This window comes from Leopardus geoffroyi, chromosome A1 (genome assembly GCF_018350155.1).
Source record: "Leopardus geoffroyi isolate Oge1 chromosome A1, O.geoffroyi_Oge1_pat1.0, whole genome shotgun sequence".
Taxonomy (NCBI): domain Eukaryota; kingdom Metazoa; phylum Chordata; class Mammalia; order Carnivora; family Felidae; genus Leopardus; species Leopardus geoffroyi.
The window spans coordinates 140,541,058-140,565,045 of record NC_059326.1 but is presented as its reverse complement, the minus strand read 5'-3'; the positions used below and the strand labels follow the sequence as shown (position 1 = coordinate 140,565,045).

At 41.2% G+C, this 23,988-nt stretch overlaps 1 protein-coding gene across 3 annotated transcripts in view; it reads right to left on the bottom strand.

The window, feature by feature from the left end:
• IQGAP2 (IQ motif containing GTPase activating protein 2) overlaps positions 1-23,988 on the bottom strand; it is a 298,032-nt gene that overhangs the window by 227,340 nt on the left and 46,704 nt on the right. For all 3 annotated transcript variants that reach the window (XM_045496003.1, XM_045496013.1, XM_045496004.1), the window contains one exon: positions 19,644-19,743. In XM_045496003.1, coding sequence (XP_045351959.1) covers positions 19,644-19,743 — 100 coding nt within the window. Of the gene's footprint in view, positions 1-19,643; positions 19,744-23,988 lie in introns of those variants that run through there.

Genomic DNA, 23,988 nt, shown 5'->3' with positions numbered 1-23,988 from the left:
GTATTTCTGCTATACAGGAAGTAAATGTGCAAACAGAATCAATAAAAAGCAGCTGAAGGCACACATTCTTTGACTCTAATTAAGGTGGGATGCCTGATTCGCAGCTGTTCCTACCACTGAAAATGTTTTTCTAATCAACAGTGGAGTTTAAGAGGCATTTTATCTCATGTTTCAACTTTTTATAATATACACCAGAGTACTACTCAACTCTCAGCCTGCTTATCACAAGGTAATGTTAAGGAGGGAGGTGTGAAAGGTATTCCTGGACATGTCTAATAACTAAGAAGGCTGAGACACTGACATTGTGCTTTGCTCAAGGTCACTCAAATAGTAACACAGACAGAACTAGGGAAAAGAAATCAACTATAGTTCGTTCGCTAAGAACAACAAAATCAGCATGTCGCCTCTGCACCTGACTTTCAGTCAAGGCCAAATCAGAACACTGAATCTGCTAATTTTATTTAGATAATGCTTCTCTGATAACAAAGAAGCTGTATTTTCTATTGTTTCTGCAGCTTTACACAAGGGACTGTCCTATGAATAAAATTTAGAGAATGTCTGCCTAGGTAGAAAAAGCATCCTTCTTGGCCTTGATAAAACAGTAGACACTTTTGTTTTTAGTCCCGGGGATTAAAATGTCGATATTGGACCAACTTCCTTCCCATGTCTGTACTATCCACCTCCTCTCTTTCCATCATCACCTTTGTAAAAATCAAGCACTGTAGATACGTCTTAATTTAACTCCATTATGCCTCAAGAGAAGATGGCCAATTTTGTCATAGTCCCTCATTAATTAGACCTTTATTAAGGAAGAGAAAAGGGTAAAAGCGACGTGGATTTGACGACATGGATTTGGCTGGTGGTCGGTAGGTGACTTCCTGATCACCACCTTATCAGCGTCCATTTTGGTTGCTGAACTGCACGAGTGAAGTGAGAAACCATCAGAGGCAGAGGATGAAGTGGCTGTAATCCCCAGCCCTCCAACACCACCTCTTCTGCAAAGATGCAGGGGTATCATCCACTCACCCCTGAACACAGTGAAGTAGAAAAGGGGAATGCACTGCCTATCACTTACCATTTCCTTAAGAATCTTGGCAAGTTCATTTCTGTTCTAAATGTGAATGTGGGCTGGAAATTAACAGAGAAGAAAAACTCAAGTTCACCTCACTGGTGAATTCTCCATTTCTCTTCTCTTAAAGGTTTACTTCGCTTCCAATGTACACAACACACATCTATCTCTGTGCCTTTTCTCATGTTTGCTTCGCATGGGCAGAGGTTCCTGAGAGGCCCCCGCATAGACTAAAGCATCAAGCATGTAGGGCCTGTGCTGACCTATGTGGTCACCCCTAGTCCCTTGGCTATTAAACACTTCAAGCGCAGCTAATCTGAATTGAGTTGTGCTGGAGGAGAAAAGACAGTATCACATCTCAATAGTTTTATACAATGATTATATATTGAAAGGACATTTTAAAGGATATACTTGAGTAAATAGAATTTATTAAAATTACCTGCACTTGTTTCTGTTGATTTGTTCATGTGGCTACTAGAAACCAGGTGACTCCTGCCTGACCCCCTCCCCCCATCCCCAACCGAGCCTGCTTTCCCTTTGTTCTGTCTATATCCAGCCTGGGAGGCATATCAGGAACAAGAAAATAATATGCCATCTACCATTTTTGTGTGTTTCTCAAAAGACACACACATACACATACACACACACACACACAGGTCTATATCACATAAATGAATTTATTTTTGTATGACTTAGTCACTGGACTTCTGCGCATCTGCATTTATCATTTAAGTCTGCTGAACCTTTGCTAATCCATCCTTAAATATATCTTATTGATATATGTTAGACCGTAGGCAGTTCTGATCCACAAAAAGCCTATTTCAACTTATTGTGCAAAATGCATCATCGGGGTGGGCAGTTCTATCTACATAGAGGTCCTTTAGAATTCCTATCCCATTAGGCCATAGACACAGAGCAGCCACCAAAGTGCCCCACTAAAATGGAAAGGTGGGGCACCTGGGTGGCTCAGTCAGTTAAGCGTCTGACTTCAGATCAGATCATGATCTTGGGGTTTGTGAGTTTGAGCCCTCCGCCAGTGTGGAGACTGCTTGGGATTCTCTTTCTCTCCCTCTCTGCCCCTACCCCACTTGCATGCTCTCAAAATAAATAAACTTTTAAAAATTAAAAAAAAAAAAATAGAAAAGTGAACAGCACCCAGTCCTACACTATCCAAAACTGTGAGAGGCATGACATGGGTACCACTGAATATCGTGGGTAACAGAATATATATGGAATGTGAGTAATACCGTTTTGGGACCACCATTTCCACAATAAAATGTCAAAGCAGTTGGCTGATCTGTGTTCCCCAAAGTGACCCACACAATTCAGAAGTGAAAATCACCCATGATCAGCAAGAACTATTGAATGGAGAGAACTGGTGCCCCTCACAGGGTCCCTCTAGGCCATACTGGACAAGAAACTGCAGGCAGGACTTCGGGGATCACTGCACTTGCCCAGCCAAACCAACCCACATGCATTCTGTGCCAGGCTGTGTGTGAGTCACTGGAGGTACTGAGAGAAGAAGGTCTACCTTGAGGAGCTCCTTGATAGCTAGGAAAGGCCAACGTGTACTAAGAATTATCATCAACTGTAGTAAGTGCAGTGGGAAAAGGACAAAGAGGGAATGATTAACCACAGAAAGTCATCATAAGGGTAAGACAATTGCGGCCCTTTGTGTGACGTACACACACAAGGAGGTACAGTTCGGTCCTGTAGGTGGTGTAGAGCCAGTAAAGATTTTAAGTACGAAAGCCTTGATTAAACATGACTTTCTGGCTTCTTCCTGATCATACAATAAGCTCTCATTATGATCAACAAAAGCGAATGAATATTCTTCATCCACAGGATGCCCAGGGAACAGCGCCTAGTATTACCACAGAGGCTTAAGATAGCAGATGCATGCCTGTTCAGCAGCAGGCTGAACCCTGCATCCATCATGAATCAAAGGGTCACGACCAGCATTTTCGGAGAAAATGAATTAGGACAGAGCAGTAAATGTCAGGGCGTGTTGTAGGTATTAAAGGTGAAGTGTTGCTTTGTGAATCTTTGTTGTTTAGTTAGACACACATGCACACATCATCACACGGCTAGCTGGGGGCATGATATCAGCCTGTTTTACTCTGGGTCACAAGATTTTAAAGTTACTCGCTTCAAGTGTATGTCACTTTAATGAATTAGTAATGAATTAGTAACGTAAGATCTCTAATGAGCCTACCCATTGTCAAATCAATCTAACCTTGTTTTTGCAGTGGTTTTAGTCTCCTATGAAGGTCTGAAACAAGGGCTGACCCTTAAGCACACTTTTGGATACATTCATCTGTCTCACTGAGTCCTACTAAGCAGTCCTCCCATACATACCCTCAATCTACTAATTCCTTCTTAAGTTTTTTTTTTTTAAAGTTTATTTATTTTTGACAGAGAGAGAGAGAGAGAGAGAGAGAGAGAGAGAACATGAGCGGGGGAGGGGCAGAGAGAGAGAGGGAGACACAGAATCCGAAGCAGGCTCCAGGCTCCAAGCTGTCAGCACAGGGCCTAAGGCAGAGCTTGAACTCACAAACTGAGAGATCATGACCTGGGCCAAAGTCGGGACGCTTAACCCACTGAGCCACCCAGACGCCCCTCTACTAATTCCTTCTGATGTGCCTCTGGAACTCTTGACCTGTTTTAAAAATGTAATACTCTTATACTCTCAACTTTTTGTTTACACTTTCCCCACCTGCTTGTCTTAATGGCATTCTGACTTTTCCTTTGTGATACTACTTCCCACAAACCAGGGCTGCTTGCTTCCCAAATTTCCTTAACTCACAGAACCAGGGAAGAAAGGGTTATTTATCACCATTACAGCTGAACTGACTTTTGCCCAGGCCAGGCCCTAACACCTCTATTCCAAGACCTCTGCCTCCACCTCATGTCTGTTTCACTTCCTAACCTCATCACTCATCTCCTGACCTCCAAGATTTTTTCTTGCCACAATCACTGTGTTCCTCCCATTCTCATCTCTGCTTGGTGGCTTCAAGAAGGTGGAGGCCCTTGGAAACACCCAAAGCACAGCTGGAAAACTCCCTCCTTCATTGAAAGGTTTCTCCTCCATTCCACTTGAGCTACACAAAGGCCCCATCTTGGACCTGAACTATCCGGAAATACTTCACCTTTAATATCTAGGCTTCCAAATCTCCAGAGCTTTTCATTTACCCAATTCTCCATTTGTCATTCTTACAAGTCTTCCCCTTCATCCACATCATAACAGGCAGTTCCTTGACTCTCCCTGTACCCCACTTCATCCTGGCTTCATGAGCTTCCTTACCAAGATGGGACCTCAAGGCCATCCAATGTCAACGATGCTCACCCAGTGGCTCCTGTTCCTTTGACTTTCTCAGAGCCAACATGCCAATCCCTGAACCCAGTTGCCCCACTCATGTCCTCTCATCTTGTTGGCAAAATTCACATGAACATGCTGACTGGCCCCATGAGAAAAACTCAAGAGCCAACTAAAGTTCTAAAAACTGCCCAGGCTTTGTACCCAACCCTGGCTGATGTACTATCACTTTTTCTACAGAAGCTGTTTTCATTCCTCCATCATTCTCACGACAGCACAGGACACCCTCAATACTCTTCCTCTCCCACTCTGGTCACACAGCAAGGGGTATCTGTGTTCATCTTAGCTGGGATGGGAAAGCCAGAACTGTTGAGATACATGCTGGTCTCTTCTCTCTTGAGAGAGTGATTCTCAAACTTCACTGAGCATAAACATTTACCTGAGCCATTTGTTAAAATGCAGACGCCAGAGCTCCACTTCCTAGAGATGGACTTTTAGGATCTGGAGTGAACCTGAGAAGCCTGTATTTGCACAAGTGCCCCTGTGATCCCAATGCAGTAGGTAACTGAATCTGAGCATCATTGTCCAAAGTCACTTTCTCACTTAGATGATGTAGCTGCCTCAGCTTTTGCCCTGTGAAATCCTTGAGCAAGGAACTTCTGTGTTATATATTATTTGAAAGGAAAAAAAGTCAAGGACCATCTGAGCCAATCGAGACTAAATGAGGAAAGTATGGAAATAACTAGAACTCAATTCGTGAATTCCTGTTCTAGCACCTAAACAGGTTCAAGTTTCACAGGAAAAATATAAGATAAATGACAAAAAAGTATGCTATGAATTCAATACATAGCTAAGAGAGAACTTGAACTGAATTTATTAAACAGCCTAAATTAAATATATTTATTATTGTGTATTTTCGCCATTGAGCCTTCTACTAATGCTTTTTCTAATCAACAGGACTTGGAATCATGGGACAAAAGAGCAGTTGTCAAACAGCTAGGAGACTTTATCCTAATCCCAAATCTCCCAGTAACTCCATCATGGGTTGGTGAATTGATGAAATTCTCTGACACTCAATGTCCCCATATACATATGGAGATTTGCACTCGGCTAGAGGATAACAAAACTGTTCAGACCAAAAAAAGCAATGGCAGACTATTCTACATTCTACAAATGAAAGATATGGAAAAAATCACTGTAGAACTTTCTACAATTGTTTTCCCCCACCAGCCCTCCTTAGAATTCCCCTAAGGCCTCAAATAATGACACTGTTTTATGAATTATAAGCATCACAGCATGAGGCAGCATCTGGTGGGGAGGTTCCTACAGGAAGGAAGAGACCTCAGCGGTATTTGCTATTTGTACCCTTTTGATGTTTCAACCACAAGGCACAGCATTCTTTCAAGCCAGTTTTAGTTGTGGCAGAACCCAAAAGGCAACTGATAGGTTGAATGTAGAATCCAGACCCAACCAAGAACAAAGGTGCACCAAAAGGAAATAAAGTCTACATCACTGAAAAGTGCAAATTCCTACTAAAACTTCAAGAAGGCTACTAGAAAACAGACAGACAAGAGACAAGAAAGGGAGGGTGAATACAAGGTAAATTCTTCCCAGAACTACTATACGTACTAGTTAAAAGAAAACAGAAACATGGGCGCCTGGGTGGTTCAGTCAGTTGAGTGTCCGACTTCAGCTCAGGTCATGATCTCGTGGTTTGTGGGTTTGAGCCCTGCGTCGGGCTCTGTGCTGACAGCTCAGAGCCTGAAGCCTGCTTCGGATTCTGTGTCTCCCTCTCTCTCTGCCCCTCCCCACTCACACTCTATCTGTCTCTCAAAAATGAATAAATGTAAAAAAAAATTTTTAAGTAAATAAATCTTTAAAACAAAGCAAAAGAAAACAGGAACAAGCAAGTAAGCAACAGAAAAGATTGAAAAAAAGGGAAAGAAAATCAAGAAAGACAATGGATGGTCATATTGTGCTAATTCCACCAAAGCTCAAGCAGTGAAAACTGATCGAGACCTAGAACAAAGCTAGTCTATCTAGAACCTAAAAGCCAGGACCACCAATGAGAGTTGCGGAGGGGAGGTGGGTGGGGTGATGGGCTAAATGGGTGATGGAAATTAAGGAGAGCACTTGCTGGGATGAGCACTGGGTATCATATGCAAGGGATGAATCACTAAACTCTACTCTTGAAACCAATACTACACTATATGTTAACTAACTTGAATTTAAATTAAAAAAAATAATGACAAGACTAAAGTACATTAAGAAATAAGGAAAAGATGGGAATGCAAGCTGGTGCAGCCACTCTGGAAAACAGTATTGAGGTTCCTCAAAAAACTAAAAATAGAACTACCCTACGACCCAGCAACTGCACTACTAGGCATTTATCCACAGGATAAAAGGGGCACAGGCACCCCCATGTTTATAGCTGCACTATCAACAATAGCCAAAGTATGGAAAGAGCCCAAATGTCCATCGATGGATGAATGGATAAAGAAGATGTGGTGTATATATATACAATGGAGTATTACTCAGCAGTCAAAAAGAATGAAATCTTGCCATTTGCAACTACGTGGATGGAACTGGAGGGTATTATGCTAAGTGAAATTAGAGAAAGACAAACATCATATGACTTCACACATAGGAGGACTTTAAGAGACAAAACAGATGAACATAAGGGAAGGGACACAAAAATAATATAAAAACAGGGAGGGGGACAAAGCATAAATATGGAGAACAAACTGAGGGTTATGGGAGGGATTGTGGAAGGGGGGATGGGCTAAATGGGTACGGGGCACTAAGGAATCTACTCCTGAAATCATTGTTGCAGTATATGCTAACTAATTTGGATGTAAATTTTAAAAAATTAAAATTAAAAAAAAAAAAAAAAGCAAGTAACACAAGGAAAAAAAAGAAGGAAAAGAGACTGTGTTAGTTTTTAAGCAATTGGCTATGAAATCAGAAGGAGCTGGGTTGGAATATTATTTATCTGTCTGTTGGCTGTGACCTTGGAAAAATTCCTTAGGTTTTTCCAGGACTTGTTTTTGCCATCTATAAGATGGGAATAACCCTGTGTAAGTTGAATGCTTTGGGCCCTGTGTGTGTCTGGTGAGTGGACACTCATTTGGTAACCCTTGGAGTAATGTATGTTTGAGATCATGGAAAATTCCTAACCTCTCCCAGCTCTCCAACTTCAAAGAGCTTGAAAGACTAATATAAACTTTGGGATCAAATATCCGTTGCTCAATTTCTCTTTGGCTAGAGAGGATTAATATTGATTATTTGTATTTAAAAATACGGGCACGCTAAAAAGTTAAGCTTTGATTTGTGGGCTCACACCTGACTGGCATCTGCCGAATACATCCCCAAGGCTAGGACACAAGATATGTGAAACTAAAGAAGTCTCTCAACTATGTGTTCCAACCCCAGGCTTGCCTGATGGAGACCATACAACGTGTGTGTCTGAGTCAGGTTAGTGATGCCTGGATCCTCCCCAACGCATCTGACTTCCCAACCTCCTCTGTCCCTCAAATATAGTTCCCTGTGAAACTCTATGGCTTCTCCCCTTATGTCCTTAACAACTGTCCCTTCTACTGCAGCTCCACAGCACCATCCCTGGTTACCACACAGCTGGACCTCAGCATCAACATTTCCTCCGAGGACCGAGCTGCAAGCAGCATGCCCTGGAAGGCTGGGCTGCCTGCCATGGAGACACCCCGTCAAGAGCACCTCTTGGGGTGCCTGGGTGGCTCAGTTGTTTTTAGCCTGTGCTCAGGTCATGATACAAGAGTCATGGGATCGAGTCCTGTGCTGGGCTCTGTGCTAAGCGTCAAGACTGTTGAAGATTGTTTCTCTTTCTCTCTCTCTCCCCCCACCCCCCCACCCATTATGTACTCTTTCTGTTTAAAAAAAAAAAAAAAAAAAAAAAAAAAAAGACCACGTCTCATCTTATCCTCTTGTCTGTGGTTATCCCCTGATGGCTAACCCTGATGACTAGTTCTCCTCGGAGGTTACTCTGTCTCCCTACTGTGGATACAGACCTTAGGGGGACAAGCCCCAGGATGTCAAAAAGGTCCTCAACCTGTGGCATATGGCTCTCAAAGCAAGCTGACAGGTAAGCAAATCCAAACATGGCACTCCTGGAAGGCAGGCCCTCCCCTTACCCAGGAGCCAGACCCTGAAAAGGGTCCCCGCTCTCGACTCAGCTGTGCCCCTTGCCCCACCAGCCTGTCAGCCACTGCATGGAGCGACCCCACACTTTCTTGTTCCCTGGGACACAGAGGGGTGATCAGAGCCAGGGAGAGAACAAGGAGGAAGGGGGAAATGCAGAATCGCCATAGAAGAATAAAAACTATTTATGTTTTGAAAATGCAATTAAGAATTCCTTAATATTTGATTAACATTTTGTAGAGAGCAACAACATGTCCCTTAATGGGTTGATGACCAAGGAAGATATTTCCTTCCAGATTCCTAGTTTCTATTAGCATCGCTTATGAGCAAGCCATAGGCAGCATCTTCAGGAAAACAGTGAGGTCCAAGCCTGTAGAAGAAATCCAATGGATTCTCTAAAGCACTCCCCAGTCATAAGATTCTTTTTCTTAAAGAAATCACAAATATTCAGGGTTAAGCAAACCCATATTCATGGCCCTCACTTGCTTAAACATTTGAAGCATTTCTCCTTTCAAGTATGATTCTCTACCTCTCTACTAGGTAAGGCCAGAACCTGATCTAATCAATGAGCTGTCTTTTTGGTGTCTGAGTTGAAAGCACTGACACAAAAGGAATCACACCGTGTTTTTGTTTCTTTTCCAGAGCACATATGAAACTGCCTCGGAGTCACTAATACAAAGAACAGCTTGGCTCACATAAAGAGCTCTTTGAAGATAATATTTCTAAACAAGCCCATCACCAAGGGAAGGCTTTTTTGCTCTGTTTACTTTCCGAGGTAGGACAGAAAAAGTAAGCATGCCAGAAGATTTGTAGCGTTTTCCCCTTCCTTAAAAAAGAAATATATCAGGAACTTCCTTGGGAAACATACAACAGCAGCCCCATTCATAACTATTTGCTCAACTATAATTTGCAAATTCCCTCTCCTTCTCTTGCCAACACGTCCCCTCCCATTCCCTGCTCTTCTTAATAGCTCTAGTCTGATTTCCCTTCCTCGATCCAGACTTTCCCAAAGAGAACTCTCCATCTTGGATTTTTTTCACAGTTCCCCTACAAAACTAAAGAAATGAAGTTCTTAAAAGGGAATTATTTTCATTATTCAAAGATATTTTGCAGAAGTTAATATGAAATCTACTGAGCAGAAGAAATTCTTTTTTAGGAAATTAACTCCTTTAATTTAAATGGTGGGATTTCTGGCATCAGAGAGAAACTTTAAAAGCCCATAGGAGTAGCAGACTTGTCCGAACGGTCCCATTTTAGCAAAATCCCTACAGCAAAGAAATGATCAAGACAGTCTCCCGGGCCCACCTGAAAAGAAAACTTAAAAGTCCATTTAGTATTATTTAAAATGGCAGAGGAGGGGCGCCTGGGTGGCGCAGTCGGTTAAGCGTCCGACTTCAGCCAGGTCACGATCTCGCGGTCCGCGAGTTCGAGCCCCGCGTCAGGCTCTGGGCTGATGGCTCAGAGCCTGGAGCCTGTTTCTGATTCTGTGTCTCCCTCTCTCTCTGCCCCTTCCCCGTTCATGCTCTGTCTCTCTCTGTCCCAAAAATAAATAAACGTTGAAAAAAATAAAAAAATAAATAAAATAAAATAAAATGGCAGAGGAATGAAAAGCTTAGTCCCAAATAGTTCACAATTCAAGACTATAGGGGCACCTGGTAGCTCATTCAGTGAAACGTCTGACAGCATAGAACCTGCTTGGGTTTCTCTCTCCTCTCTCTCTGCCCTTCCCTTGCGCACATGCACACACAGTCTCTCCCTCTCAAATAAATACATTTCAAAAAAAAATCTTTTTAAACTATCCAGGCATAAATAACCTTAATACCATAATCATTTACACCAAGACACCATCCAATTTCTGATCTGGTCTCTGACATTAATAAAGAGGATCCTGCCCTCTTTTCTGGGGTCAATTGCAAAAGGATATATATATATATACCCTGTAGAAGGCAGCTTGTAATCACCCTGGTGATTCCTGCCTTCTAGAATTCATGCCCTTCTAGAATCTCCTCCCCTTGAAACACATGCTGGATTTACTAACTTGATTCTAATGACTGGAATACAGCAAACTATGGGACAGCACTTCTGAGAATGGGTTACAAAAGGGCTCTGGCTTCCAACTTACTGGCCCTTTCTTGTTTGCTCACTGAGGAAAGCCAGCTACCATATTGGGAGCTGCCCACAGAGAGGCCCATATGTCAAGGAGCTGAGGGAAGCCTGTGGCCAACAGCAACGAGGGAATGGGGTCCTCAGTCCAAACGTCCATCAGGAACTGAATCCTGCCAACACCATGACCGAGCTTGGAAGATCTGTTCTGCGTGGACCCTAGGAGGACTGAAGCTTTATGACAGACTGAATGCCACAGGACTCAGTTAAACTAGAATCAGATTCCTGACTTTGAAAAGCTGTGAGATAAATGTTCTTTGTTTTAAGCTGCTAAGTTTTAGAGTAATTAATTACACAGTCATGGATAACTAGTACACATAGTTATGTGTACTCCCAACAGAATTATGATTGGCTCTTTGTGATGTCATGTAAACCTGTTAGCCTGTGGACAAACACAGGGTCAAGAGCCACTTTAGGAGATACTCCCGCACACACATACAGAGAGATCAAAAGAGCAAATGTAAGTGAAGGACAGAATTTTAAACTCATGAGTAAAAGCATTAACTGAACAGTTTCTTTGAGCACATTATTAGTTGCCTGATCTCCATCCCCCAAAGTGACCCTACCGCACCAGTTTAAGCATGGTGGGTGCTCAAGAAACTATAAAATCAACAGTGTTTAGAACCCATGTATCTTAGGCATACATTCTATGCTCATTTTATCTACTGAATACCGCTTAATCTTATTTAATAGGTTTACTAAGCACTTCTCCAAGTTAGTCTGGTCAAAGGAACTTTTCTTTGTAACGGCTTTAATAAGGTACAGCTTATATACCATACATTTACCCCTTTAAAGTCTGCAATTGAGTGATTTTCAGTACAGAGTTATGCAACCATCGCCACAATCAATTTTAGAACACTTTTGTTCCTACAATAACTATACAATAATCAGTCACTCTCCATCCCCTCTATTCTCCCAGGCCTAGGCAACCAATGGTCTACCATCTGTCTCCATGGACTGGCCTTTTCTGGACACTTCATATATATGGAATTATATAATAAGTGGCTTTTTGTGTCTGCCTTCCTTCCCTCAGTGTATTTTCAGCGTCCACTCAGGTTGAAGTCTGTATCAGTATATTAATTCACTTTTTTGAAAGGTTTTCTTTTTAGTAATCTCTTCACCCAACGTGGGACTCCAACTTACAACCCCAAGATTAAGAGTTGCACACTCAGCCAACTGAGCCAGAACATTAGTTATAATTGATTAGCCTACACGAGCCTACATTTGCTATAACTGATGAACCTATCATAATCATCCAAATTCCACAGTTTACATAATGGTTCACTGTTGGTTTTGGACAAATGTATAATGACATTTATCACTGTGGTGTCATACAGAGTATTTTCACTACACTAAAAACTCTCTGTGCTCTGTCTATTCATCCTCCTTTCCCAACTGCTGATATTTTTACTGTCTCCATAGTTTTGCCTTTGCTAGAAAGTCATAGTTGGGATCGTATAGGATGTAGCCTTTTCAGATTGGCTTTTCTTTGCTGTATACATTTAAGGTTCCTGTACCTCTTTTCATGGCTTGATAGCTCATTTTTTTTTAGCAAAGAATAATATTCCACTGTCTGGATATGCCACAGGGTATTTATTCATTCACCTACTGAAGGACATCACGGTCACATCCAACTTTTGCCTATTATTAAAAAAGTCTTTTGACATCCATACACAAGTTTTTGTGTGGACCTAAGACTTCACTCCATCAGTTAAATAATAAGAGCACAACTACTGGATAGCATGATAAGAGTATGCTTGGTTTTTTAACAAACTGCAAGTGACTATACCACTTTGCATTTCCATGAGCAATGAGAGTTCCAGTTGCTCCAAACCCTCACAGCATTTGGTGTTGCCAGTGTTTCATATTTTGACCACTCTGATAATTGTACAGTGGTATCTTATTTTATTTTGCACTTCCTTGATGACACATGACGTGGAGCATCTTTTCCTATGCTTATTTGCCATCTGTGTATCTTCTTCAGAGATGTGTCTGTTAAGGTTTAACCTAGTTGTTTTCTTATTGTTGAAGTTTTAAGAGTTTTTAAATATCTTATACAGCAGTCCTGTATCAGACAGGTCTTTTACAAATATTTTATACCAGCCTGTGGACTGTCTTCTCATCCTGTTGACACTGCCTTTTGTGAAGCAGAAAGTTTTAATTTTAATGAAATCCAGCTTACTCACTTTTTTCTTTCATGCCATTGGTGCTCTATCTTAAAAGTCACTGCTATACTGAATTTCATCTAAGTTTTCTCCTTTGTTATCTTTTTTTTAATCTTTATTTGAAGAGAGAGAGAGAGAGAAAGGCAGAAAGAGAGTGACAGAGAATCCCAAGCAGGCTTTGCACTGTCAGCACAGAGCTTGATGTGGGATTTGATCCCACTGATTGGGAGATCATGACCTAAGCCGAAATCAAGAGTCTGACACTTAAATGACTGAACCACCCAAGCACACCCTCCTTTGTTATCTTTTAAAGGTTTCACAGTTTTTCTTTTTTTAAATTTTTTTTTCAACGTTTATTTATTTTTGGGACAGAGAGAGACAGAGTATGAACGGGGGAGGGGCAGAGAGAGAGGGAGACACAGAATCGGAAACAGGCTCCAGGCTCTGAGCCATCAGCCCAGAGCCTGACGCAGGGCTCGAACTCATGGACCGCGAGATCGTGACCTGGCTGAAGTCGGACGCTTAACTGACTGCGCCACCCAGGCGCCCCCAGTTTTTCTTTTTATAGGTAGGTGTGATCCATTTGAGGTATTTTTTTCTGAAGGGTATAATGGTATACTTTGTGACGAGTACAATGTGTAAGGTCTAGATTTACTTTTTACATGTCCAGTTTCAGCACCATTTGGTGAAAAGGCCACCTTTGCTCCATTGTATTGGTTTGCTCCTTTGTCAAAGGTCAATTGACTATACTTTTAGGGTGTATTTCTGGGTTCTCTATTCTCTTTCACTGATCTATGTGCCTAATGTTTCACCAATGCCACTCTCTTGATCACTGCAACTTTGTATTAAATTTGAAGTCTGGTAGTGTCAGTCCTCCAACTTTGTTCACCTTCAATATTGTGTTGGCAGTTCTAGGTCTTTTTCTTTTTTTTAAACATTTGTTAATGCTTATTTATGAGAGAGAGAGAGAGAGAGAGAGAGAGAGAGAGAGAGAGAGAGGGAGGGGAGGGGAGAAGGGAGGAAGGAAGAGAGAGAATGAACCCAAGTGGGGAAGGGACAGAGCAAGAGAGGAGCACAGAATCTGAAGCAGGCTCCAGGCTCTGAACTGTCAGCACAGAGCCCAATGCAGGGCTCAAACTCATGAGCCATGAGATCATGACCTGAGCTGAAGTCAGATGATTAACCAGTTGAGCCACCCAGGTGCCCCTAGGTCTTTGGCTTCTCAGTATAAACTTTAGAATCAGGTTGTCAATATGCAAAAAATAACTTGAGATTTTGACTGACACTGCATTGAATCTATAGATCAAGTTGGGAAGAAGTGACATTTTAGCAATACTGTCTTCCTATCCATGAATATGGAATATCTATCCACTTATTTAGTTCTTTCTTCTAGTTCATCAAAGTTTATAGTTTTCCTCATATAGATTTTGTGTGTATTTTATTAAATTTATACCTAAATAATTCATTTGAGTACTAATGTAAATGGAACTGTGTTCTTAATTTCAAATTCCACTTGTTCATTGCTGACATATAGGAAAGCAATAGACTTTTACATATAATCTTGTATCTTGCTATATAATTGCTTATTAGTTCCAATTTTTATTTTTATTTATTTTTATTTTTTTTTTAACGTTTATTTATTTTTGAGACAGAGAGAGACAGAGCATGAACGGGGGAGGGGCAGAGAGAGAGGGAGACACAGAACTGGAAGCAGGCTCCAGGTTCTGAGCCATCAGCCCAGAGCCCGACGCGGGGCTGGAACTCACGGACCGCGAGATCGTGACCTGAGCTGAAGTCGGCCGCTTAACCAACTGAGCCACCCAGGCGCCCCCCAATTTTTAAAAAATTCTTACAGAGTTTTCAAATACTCAATCATGTCATCTATGAATAAACCCAGTTTTGTTTCTTCCTTTTCAATCTATATTTTCTTTTTTCTTATTATATTAACTAGAACTTCCAGTTCAAAGTTGAAAAAGGAGTGGTGAGAAGGAAGGTCTTTGCCTTGTATCTTAATGGGAAAGCTTGGAATTTCTCACCATTAAATATGATGTTTGCTTTTAGCATGTTTTTTGTTCACTTTCTCAAACTCAGAGTGTTCCCCTTGATTCCTAGTTAACTAAGAATTTTTTTCTTGAATAAGTTTGGATTTTGTTAAATGCCTTTTCTGCACTGACACAGTGACATATCATGTAATTTTTCTTAGCCTGTTGATGTGATAGATCACATTAAATGATTTTCAAATATGAAACTGGCTTTGCATACCTGGGATAAATCTCACTTGGTTGTGATATATACAGTACTTTTTATACACTGTTGAATGTGATTTTCTAATATCATTTTTTATAGATGAATAGTATTTCACAGTAGGGATGCATCACATTTCATTTACTCATCAGTAGATGGACATTTGGGTTGTTTCCACTTTTTGCTCCCATGAGTAATACTTCAATGACCATGTGTGTGCAGGTTTTCTGCACGCACACAGGTTTTCAGGTTTCTTTGGTATATATCTGGTAGTGGAATTGTTGGGTCATATGGTAATTCCATATTTAATTTTTTTAAGTAGCTGCCAGAATGTTTTCTATTTTTTGAAATTTTATTTTACAGGGGCGCCTGGGTGGCTCAGTCGGTTAAGCGTCCGACTTCGGCTCAGGCCATGATCTCGCGGTCCCTGAGTTCAAGCCCCGCATCGGGCTCTGTGCTGACAGCTCAGAGCCTGGAGCCTGTTTCAGATTCTGTGTCTCCCTTTCTCTCTGACCCTCCCCCGTTCATGCTCTGTCTCTCTCTGTCTCAAAAATAAATAAACATTAAAAAAAAAAATTTTTTTTAAAGAAATTTTATTTTACTGAGTGTGTGCAAGTGGGGGAGAGGGGCAGAGGGAGAGAGAGCATCTTAAACGGGCTCCATGCACAGTGCAGAACCCGATATGGGGCTTGATCCCATGACCCTAGCATCATAACCTGAGCCAAAATTAAGAGTAGACAACAAACTGAACCACCTAGGCGACCCCAGAATGTTATAAAAAGTAGCTGCACCGTTTTGTAATTCAACAAGCACCTTCCCTCATCCTTGCAAACACTTGATATTGTTGGTCTTTTCAATTCTAACTATTCCAGTGTGAGGTAGTAGTATCTCACTGTGGTTTTGCTTTGCATTTCCCTAACAACGGATGTTAAACCCCCTGTCCTGTTCTGGTGCATGTGTATCTTATTTGGTGAAATGTCACCATTACTTACCCCCAAATCACATGTATTTATACCTGTTTTCTTTTAGGAGTTTTGTAGTTGTGGTTCTCACATTTCGATTAGATTATGCATGAGATAGGGATCCAAATTTATTTTTATGTTTGACTATTTCCAGTTGCCCAAGATTATTTGTTGAAAGATGTTTTTCCCATTAAAATGTCTTGATCGATTTTTGAATTACACTAAACTTGCATTCCCGGGATAAATCCTACTTAGTGGTATATGATACTTTATTTATGTTGCTGGACTTGGTTTGCTAGTATTTTGTCGAGGATTTTTTTATTTGTACTCATAAGGCATGTAGGTCTATCATTTTTTTGAGGTATCTTTGTCTGGTTTTGGTATCAAAGAAAAAATGGGTCTTAGTAGAATGGGTTGCGAAGTGTTCCCTTCTCTTATATGTTTTTTGAAAAGCAGGCAATTTTTTGCTTACTAACTTTACCTTTTTACTTGTTCTAAGTCTATTCTGATTGTTAATTTATTTTTGAGTCAGTTTTGATAGTTTATGTCTTTCTAGGTATTTGTCCATTTTATCTAGGTTATCCTACATATATTTGTTGGCATAGTAGTACATCACCCTTTTTATTTCTGTTAGTAGTGATATCTCCTCTGAATGATGTAGCTTTTAAATGGTTTATTATTAATTATCACAAATCTTGAAATTAATAAAGCCAAAGTTAAAGATGTAACAGACTATTACAATTTTGAGTTTTCAAAAATTCTGAATTAAAAGAACATACAAACACATCCTTCCAGTTCTTACCTCTGGAACCAAAAAGAGGCATAACAACAGAACCTACACATTTTTAGTTTAAGTACACCCAATCAGTTCTGAGCTGAACTAGAGACAGATCCTGGCTAAGCTTACACATTCTAAGTTTACCAGTTAGTAGAAACTCAGTATTTTAAGTCAACCACACTCACATGAACACCTGCACATGCATGCACTATAATGAACCCAATATGACAAATTCCTAAGGCATTAGCATTGGAAAAGAATCATGTACCAAACCCTCTGAATTTTTTGGACAGAGACTAATTCACCCTTTCATTTATTTCTTGAGTTTAGGACCATCAGAATTCTGTGCACTATGCTTTCTGAAATCATAGCTCACATATTAATATGTATCTATTAACGGCCACATTTTTACAGACTCCACTTCCAACAATCAGGTTCCCTAAAAGTCACCAAAAATGTTCAGATGTTAATAAGATTCATAAATACATATTACATCTAATCTCTTCTTGTAAAATAAACTAATAAAGTCATCTTAGAGGAAAAGTTGTATATTCCATAGTCTTTTCTTTCAATGAAACTATTCTTAGGAAACTTTCTTCAAAAAACCTGGGCTAATTGTTACTCTGACTTCTCTAGAACAAAATTCAACTACAAAGGTTTGAAAACACTGTGACAAGCTGTCAAGCTGTATTGATACATTTGATACATTCAGGAGAAAACTATGCTTATCACCATACACCTAACTGGCACTATTAAGTTTACAGAACACTTTTGCCTTTTATACTTTAGGTGATTTATAGAGCAGGGGAAGGGGTGGGAATCATGAGGTGGGGCAGGTGGCACTAACATCCTTTTTATTTATTTTTTTTAATTCACGCATTTTTTAAAGTAGTATTTAAATCTAGCTGTACATTAGAAACTCCTAGATTTTTTTTTTTTTATTTTGAGAGAGACAGAATGCAAGTGGGAGAAGGGCAGAGAGTGAGGGAGAGAGACAGTATCCCAAGCAGGCTCCACACCGTCAGTGAACAGTCCACTGTGGGGCTTGAACTCATGAACTGCGAGATGATGACCTGAACTGATGTCGGACACTTAACCGACTGAGTCACCCTGACGCCCCTAATTTACGCATTTTATTTTATGACACAACAAAAACTCATTACTGTGCTAACATGTTTATCATCCCATTACAGAGGAGACCAAACCGAAGTTCCCACAGGTTAAACAATGTGGCCAAGGTCACACAGCTCCTAAGTGGTAATGCTGGGACCAGGAAATCCAGTCCGCTGACCTCTCCCCAGTAGGACACTGCTTCTCATTTAGAAAAAGTAAGAGGCAAAAATTTAGAACTCAACATGTGTGTAAGGAGAAAGTTTCTCGTTACTCTTCCTAAACTTTTTCTTTGAAAGCATGTTTATTTGGAATATTTATGAGCCACTCTCCGTATCTAACTTTATCATCAACAACTTGACTAAAAGCATGTTTTTAATAATCTTAGGCTGATATTGAGTCTTCAGTGACCTGCCACCTGTCAACTTCACATATTTTAGAATCTTTAAAAATATTCTTCAGAGCTTAGAGCTACGAGACACTGTTAAATTATTAAACAACCCTGAGAAATCCCCTTTCAAGTGATTCTGAGGCCAAATTAGTTCATGTGTCACCGAATTCTCTTCCACACAGCACTTGATAAAAAGCCTCATTCCTCCAGTTCTGTAGACAGCTATTTAACAGTGATTAGAGATCATTAACACCAACGACCATTACCCCAATGTTTACTTCTATATACTTAACAAAGCTAGAACATACCATCTGTCCAAGGAATGATACTGTTACTCAATCACAGCACAAAGCACTAAATCAGAATCTAACTCATGGCATATGGGCATTGGAGTATTCACCCAGCACAGGACAAAGTTCTTGTGGTTCCTCCGATACAGAGGCCTAAGGGCAAATTAGTTTATCTTCACTTTCTCCTCAGAGAACCCAATGTTTAAATGGAGATTGCAGTCATAAACCTACTCTCTAGCCTAGTGACCGACGGACTTCAGTTCAAAATGATACTGTCCTATACAGTATTTATAATTACTGGGGTTTGGGGTGACAAAAATATCTGAGGAAGCTCTGGGAAAAAGGAAGTTCAAGTACACTCATCATGATGAGCACTGAGTAATGTATAGAATTGCTCAATCACTATACTGCACACCTGAAACTAACTGTATGTTAACAAAACTGGAATTAAAATTAAAAACTTTAAAAAAAAGAAGTTGATTTAAGTCTTTGCTGTGCCCTCACTTCCAAATCAGTGAGATGAGGAATTTGAAATAATCTGCAATTGGCCCAGAGATTTCCTGGGAGAACGTAAGCAAGAAAAAGAAATAGTTGCCTCCCTCCTAGGGCCTTGACCCTGGCTGTGGCAGCAACTTTTTCTCAATTCCGCCTGACCATTTACAAAAAGACAGGTGGTTCTTCTCCACTTACACTGCTACCAATAAGACTGCAAATGAGTTGTTAAAAGTATGTATCCCAGGGGCACCTGGGTGGCTCAGTTGGTTGAGCGTCCGCCTTTGGCTCAGGTCATGATCTCACGGTTCCTGAGTTCAAGCCCTACATCGGACCCTCTGCTGTCGGCACAGAGCCCATGTCAGATCCTCTGTTTCCTTTCTCTCTGCCCACCCCCTCCAAAATAAGTAATAAAACATTTTTTAAAAAGTATAGTATCCCAAAGTTTATCCAGGAGAAGTTACACAGATAGACTGCATTGGGATCTTACCTTTTGGCTTCCTCTAGATGGCACAGATATTCATAAGCAATGTTCTGCCTCCTCCTCTCATCCATCTCCTCGGCAGAGAGCCTTTCATCATCCACAATAGCTAGAAATAGAGGAAAGCATCACATTACTTATAAGGGTAGTGTTCATCAAATAAACACTTGAGACAACAACCCAAAAAAAACACAGGCAATTCAACACTGAACACTAAGAGACAGGGGTATTTAAACATCAGAAAAATAGAAAGATTTGCCTTTGGATTTTACAATATGTCAATGATAGCAAAAATTTAAAAATGCAATACTGAAGTACGGGTTAAAATTACTAAAAAGGATGAGAACAGCCATCATATATCATAGACTTGGTGCCAGAGAATTTTGATGGCCTCAAATCCATTAAAGCATGGTCCACTCCCAACAACTTTCCTTAACAAGCTTGTAGTATTGGTCCAGTGGCTCAGCTTGGACCTTCGTGGAAATTCTGAATTTTAACAAATAATCTACAAGGACCAGTGTTTACCCACTCCTAAAGGGAATTAAAGCTTCTCATCCAATGCAAACCCTAGGTTACAGATGCCAAAGTCTCTAAGATTCATGCTTCACCTGTATCTTGGCCTTGATGAGGCTAACCTTCCTGGTCAAAAGGTATCCAGAAGAACAAATCAAAGGAGACATCAATTGAGCAGTTTGTAAGCCCCACACTCTTTATTCCAATACAAATATACTTTACAAACTTCCACAATTCAGCTTTACTTTTCTGCAGAGAATACGGCCTCCCCATTTCCTGAGTGTACTTCGCCTGCCCACAGTCTCAACAGTACTCAAGAGCCTCACGGGTCACATCTGCCAACTCTTGGCTGTTCATTTACATGACAAAGAACTTCAATTCTGATAGCTATAAAGTGAATTTGGTTTCTAGTTTGTTACATTATTCATCTAATGAACACGTTGGGGGGGGGCAGGGATGTATGGTCATATGGGGCAGGAATATGAATTTTTTTTTGTTCCCTAGCCACAGCTCCAATCAGCCAATTCATAAATGAGACCCCTGGTTCCAAGCAGAAGCGTTAAGGTGACCCATCCATCCCTCAGAAAGGCCAATCCCATGCCGTACTGAGGAAGAGTCCAAAATATCATCTTAGCAGACAAGAGGAATTAAGATAAAATTTTGAACTCTTACTGGAGCAAGTACTATGCTAAATATTTTCCCACCAAAAATACCTCAAAGAACTCAAAAGTGATTCAACTTATATCAATATAAAATATGACAGAATACCATAAATATATAAATATATGCTCGATGCTTATTGAGCATTTACTTTGTTTCAAGTCCTTAGGCAATGTTTTCTATGAACTGCCTCATTTACAGATGCAAATGACACGATGAGGCAGGTAATGTGTCCCACTTTACAGTTGAGCAAATGGGCTGTGAAGTCATTTGCCCACGTGAAAAGTAGAAGCATTAGGGCTAGACATGTGTGGATGGGAGGATGGGGGCGGGGGGAAGAAATACGGAAGAACTTAGAGAAACGTGTCTGTTTATAGAGGAGGAAGAAAAGGAACCTGAAGAAGAAGGAGGGAGATGTGGAAAGGCACCAGGACAGGCTTGGAGAGAACCACGCTAGGGCAAAAGAAGCAGGAGCCTCCACACATTCCACCACCTTCTTCCTGTCCTCCCTTTCTACCACTCCCCATGTCTCAGTGTGGTTTCATTGCCTGAAACAGACCAATGATACCAGTGAGGGTCAACAAAGATGTGTGTTCATCAAAATCATCTTCTTTTTCTTAATAAACTCAATCAGATCTAAACTTTAGAAGAGAATTAGGAATTTTCAAATTTAGGAAAAGTACCAAAGCTCTGGAACAACCCTCCCCTGCACCTCTACCCCAAGACTGCAGGCCTTCAACGTGTCTCCCCTAGACTCTTCTGACAGCCCTCCAACAGCCTCCCAGCCACCACCTCTCCTCCACTCATTGTCCTCACCACCACCAGAAGCACCTTTCAAACACAGTCCTGCTCATTTCGTTCCCCTTCTCCAAACCTTTGATGGATCCCCATGTGCTACAGAACAAAGGTCTAGAAGACCTTCCCACCTTCTCCAACGTGAAACCTGAATTCCATCCACTCGTTCCAGGCAGTGCTGTGTGCCAGGACCACAACACCACATTTTAGGTTGGAGTGCTTCTGCTCTCCACCTTCCCTCTGCCCTGGAAAGCCATTCTCCCACCTCCGTGTCTTACATCTTCTCAAGCAAAATTCTGTAGATCTACAAGTCAGGATCCATCTACCTTCCTCAGCACTTTGGTTCACCTTTTTATCACATCACTCATCACAGAAGCTCAGTCACGTCTCCCCCTACGAAATGGGAATTCCTTGCAGGAAAAGACTCTTAACTCATCTGCATGTCCCCATTACATTTATCATGGTTCCTTGCATGCAGAGAACAAACATTTCTGAAAAAATGCCTTTGTTAAGTGAGCTGACCCTCACCCCATAATGAATACACTTCTCAAATTATGATTTTCGTATCCCAAGTTTTCCTAGAAGGTACCTGGCATGCCCACATATCGTCACCTAATCTTCCACCTCCAGGGCTCCTAACACATCATCCCCCGGGCACCTCGTGATTGCCAATCTCTCATTTTAACTTCAGTCTAAAGACGGTTTTCCATTCCTGACAGAACATTTTCATCTCATACTACCTTCAGATACATTAAAGCTTGAAAACAATATAAAACTCCTAGTATGAATCCGCATGATGATGCTACCTTCCCAACTTTTAAGTATGAGTGCAGGGGTCACATTCAAAAGGAGACATTCTTACTGCCACCTTCCTTTTTGGCTATGAATTCCTTCCACCTCAACAAACCGACCCAGGAGGAAAGAGAAGTCTTAGCAGTACTTGGTCCCGAGGCCTCAACCCCCCAACTCCTTCCACAAGCCATGCAAGAATCCACCAGTCCAGGAGAGCTGCAGAGAGGCTCTTAAACTGTGACATCACCCCCATCCAAAGGGAAGACTTAATGTTTGAATTAACACACACACATATATGCCACAAAGCATTAAATTGCAATCCCAAAGTATTGGCCCCAGCTGACAGAATTCTGCCTATCTTGATGGCTCAACTCCATCATCACTTCCTTCCCAAAGTCTCCTGTTTGTTCCCACTCAAAATGTGCTCTCTCCTGGCACCTCCTATATCGTTTCATTTCATAGTCAACTCCTACAAGACACAGTTATGTTCTCACCATGCCCAGCTCACTACCCTGCACAGGCTACATGCTCCATAGAATATATGCTACACAATCTCTCACCAGGAATGATTAACACAAGGACTCTAAAATATCTATGTGGGTAGTTTTATTTGCCTACTTACCCCGAATGCAAGAAGGGTATGGTCACTGATGGAGCAAGTCCAGTAACATTCCACACACCTCACTTACCTAATGTTCAATTTATAGATTCTATGGATCAGGCATGAGCCAAACCACCAGGGATAGGGCAATGAACAAAACATGTTTGCCCTCGTGGGGCTTCCTTTAACACATCCCTTCCTTCCCTTCTGATCTGGCCCACCGGGTCACACATCTGGCCACTGCCCTTTCAACCACATCCACTTCAGCCTCACCTTCTTTCCTTCGTGACGTATGGTCAAAGCACATGTTATGGTTATGAGCGTGAAAATGTCTTAATCACAGCAAAAGTAGATCCTTCTGGACCACAGAGGTTGCCTGCAACTATTTCTGCATTATTTAACATTTACCAAGTAGCGACTTCTGATAAGAAGCACAGGCATGGATAATAACCCTGCCATTTAAAGAGTCATCATGGAACTGATTAACTAATTCACTTAAGCATGACTTTACCACCCATAAATCACTCTTCCATGTTATTCTGTGGTTCTCCTAATCATTCTGAGAAATAGGCACTGCCTCCTTCTAGGAAACAGCAGTCATGTAAGGGAAAGGGATGGCATGTAGTTACTTGCTGGGTCAATGGCTGAGCCAGGACTGGAAACCAGTTCCCTGAACACAGCAGCCCCTGCCCTTGCCCAGTGCCGTGCTGCGGCTAGATCTGAGTGAGCCAGGACAGGACAGGTTCTGGTCACTGCCAAACCCAAGAGCAGACCATTCAAGTGCCTTCAGAATTGCTTTCACCTTAAAACAGCTTGACTAACTTCCATTTCCTCTGAAGTTCATCTTCACTTGCTGCCTTGAACCCTAAGAGACACAAAGATATTGTGAAGAACTTCCAGAAATATTAGCAGCTCACAAAATTCCTCTTGTAACGTTAGCAGATGCTGGCTCCAAGATGGCATTTGAAAGCACTAACATTCTACAGCAATCAC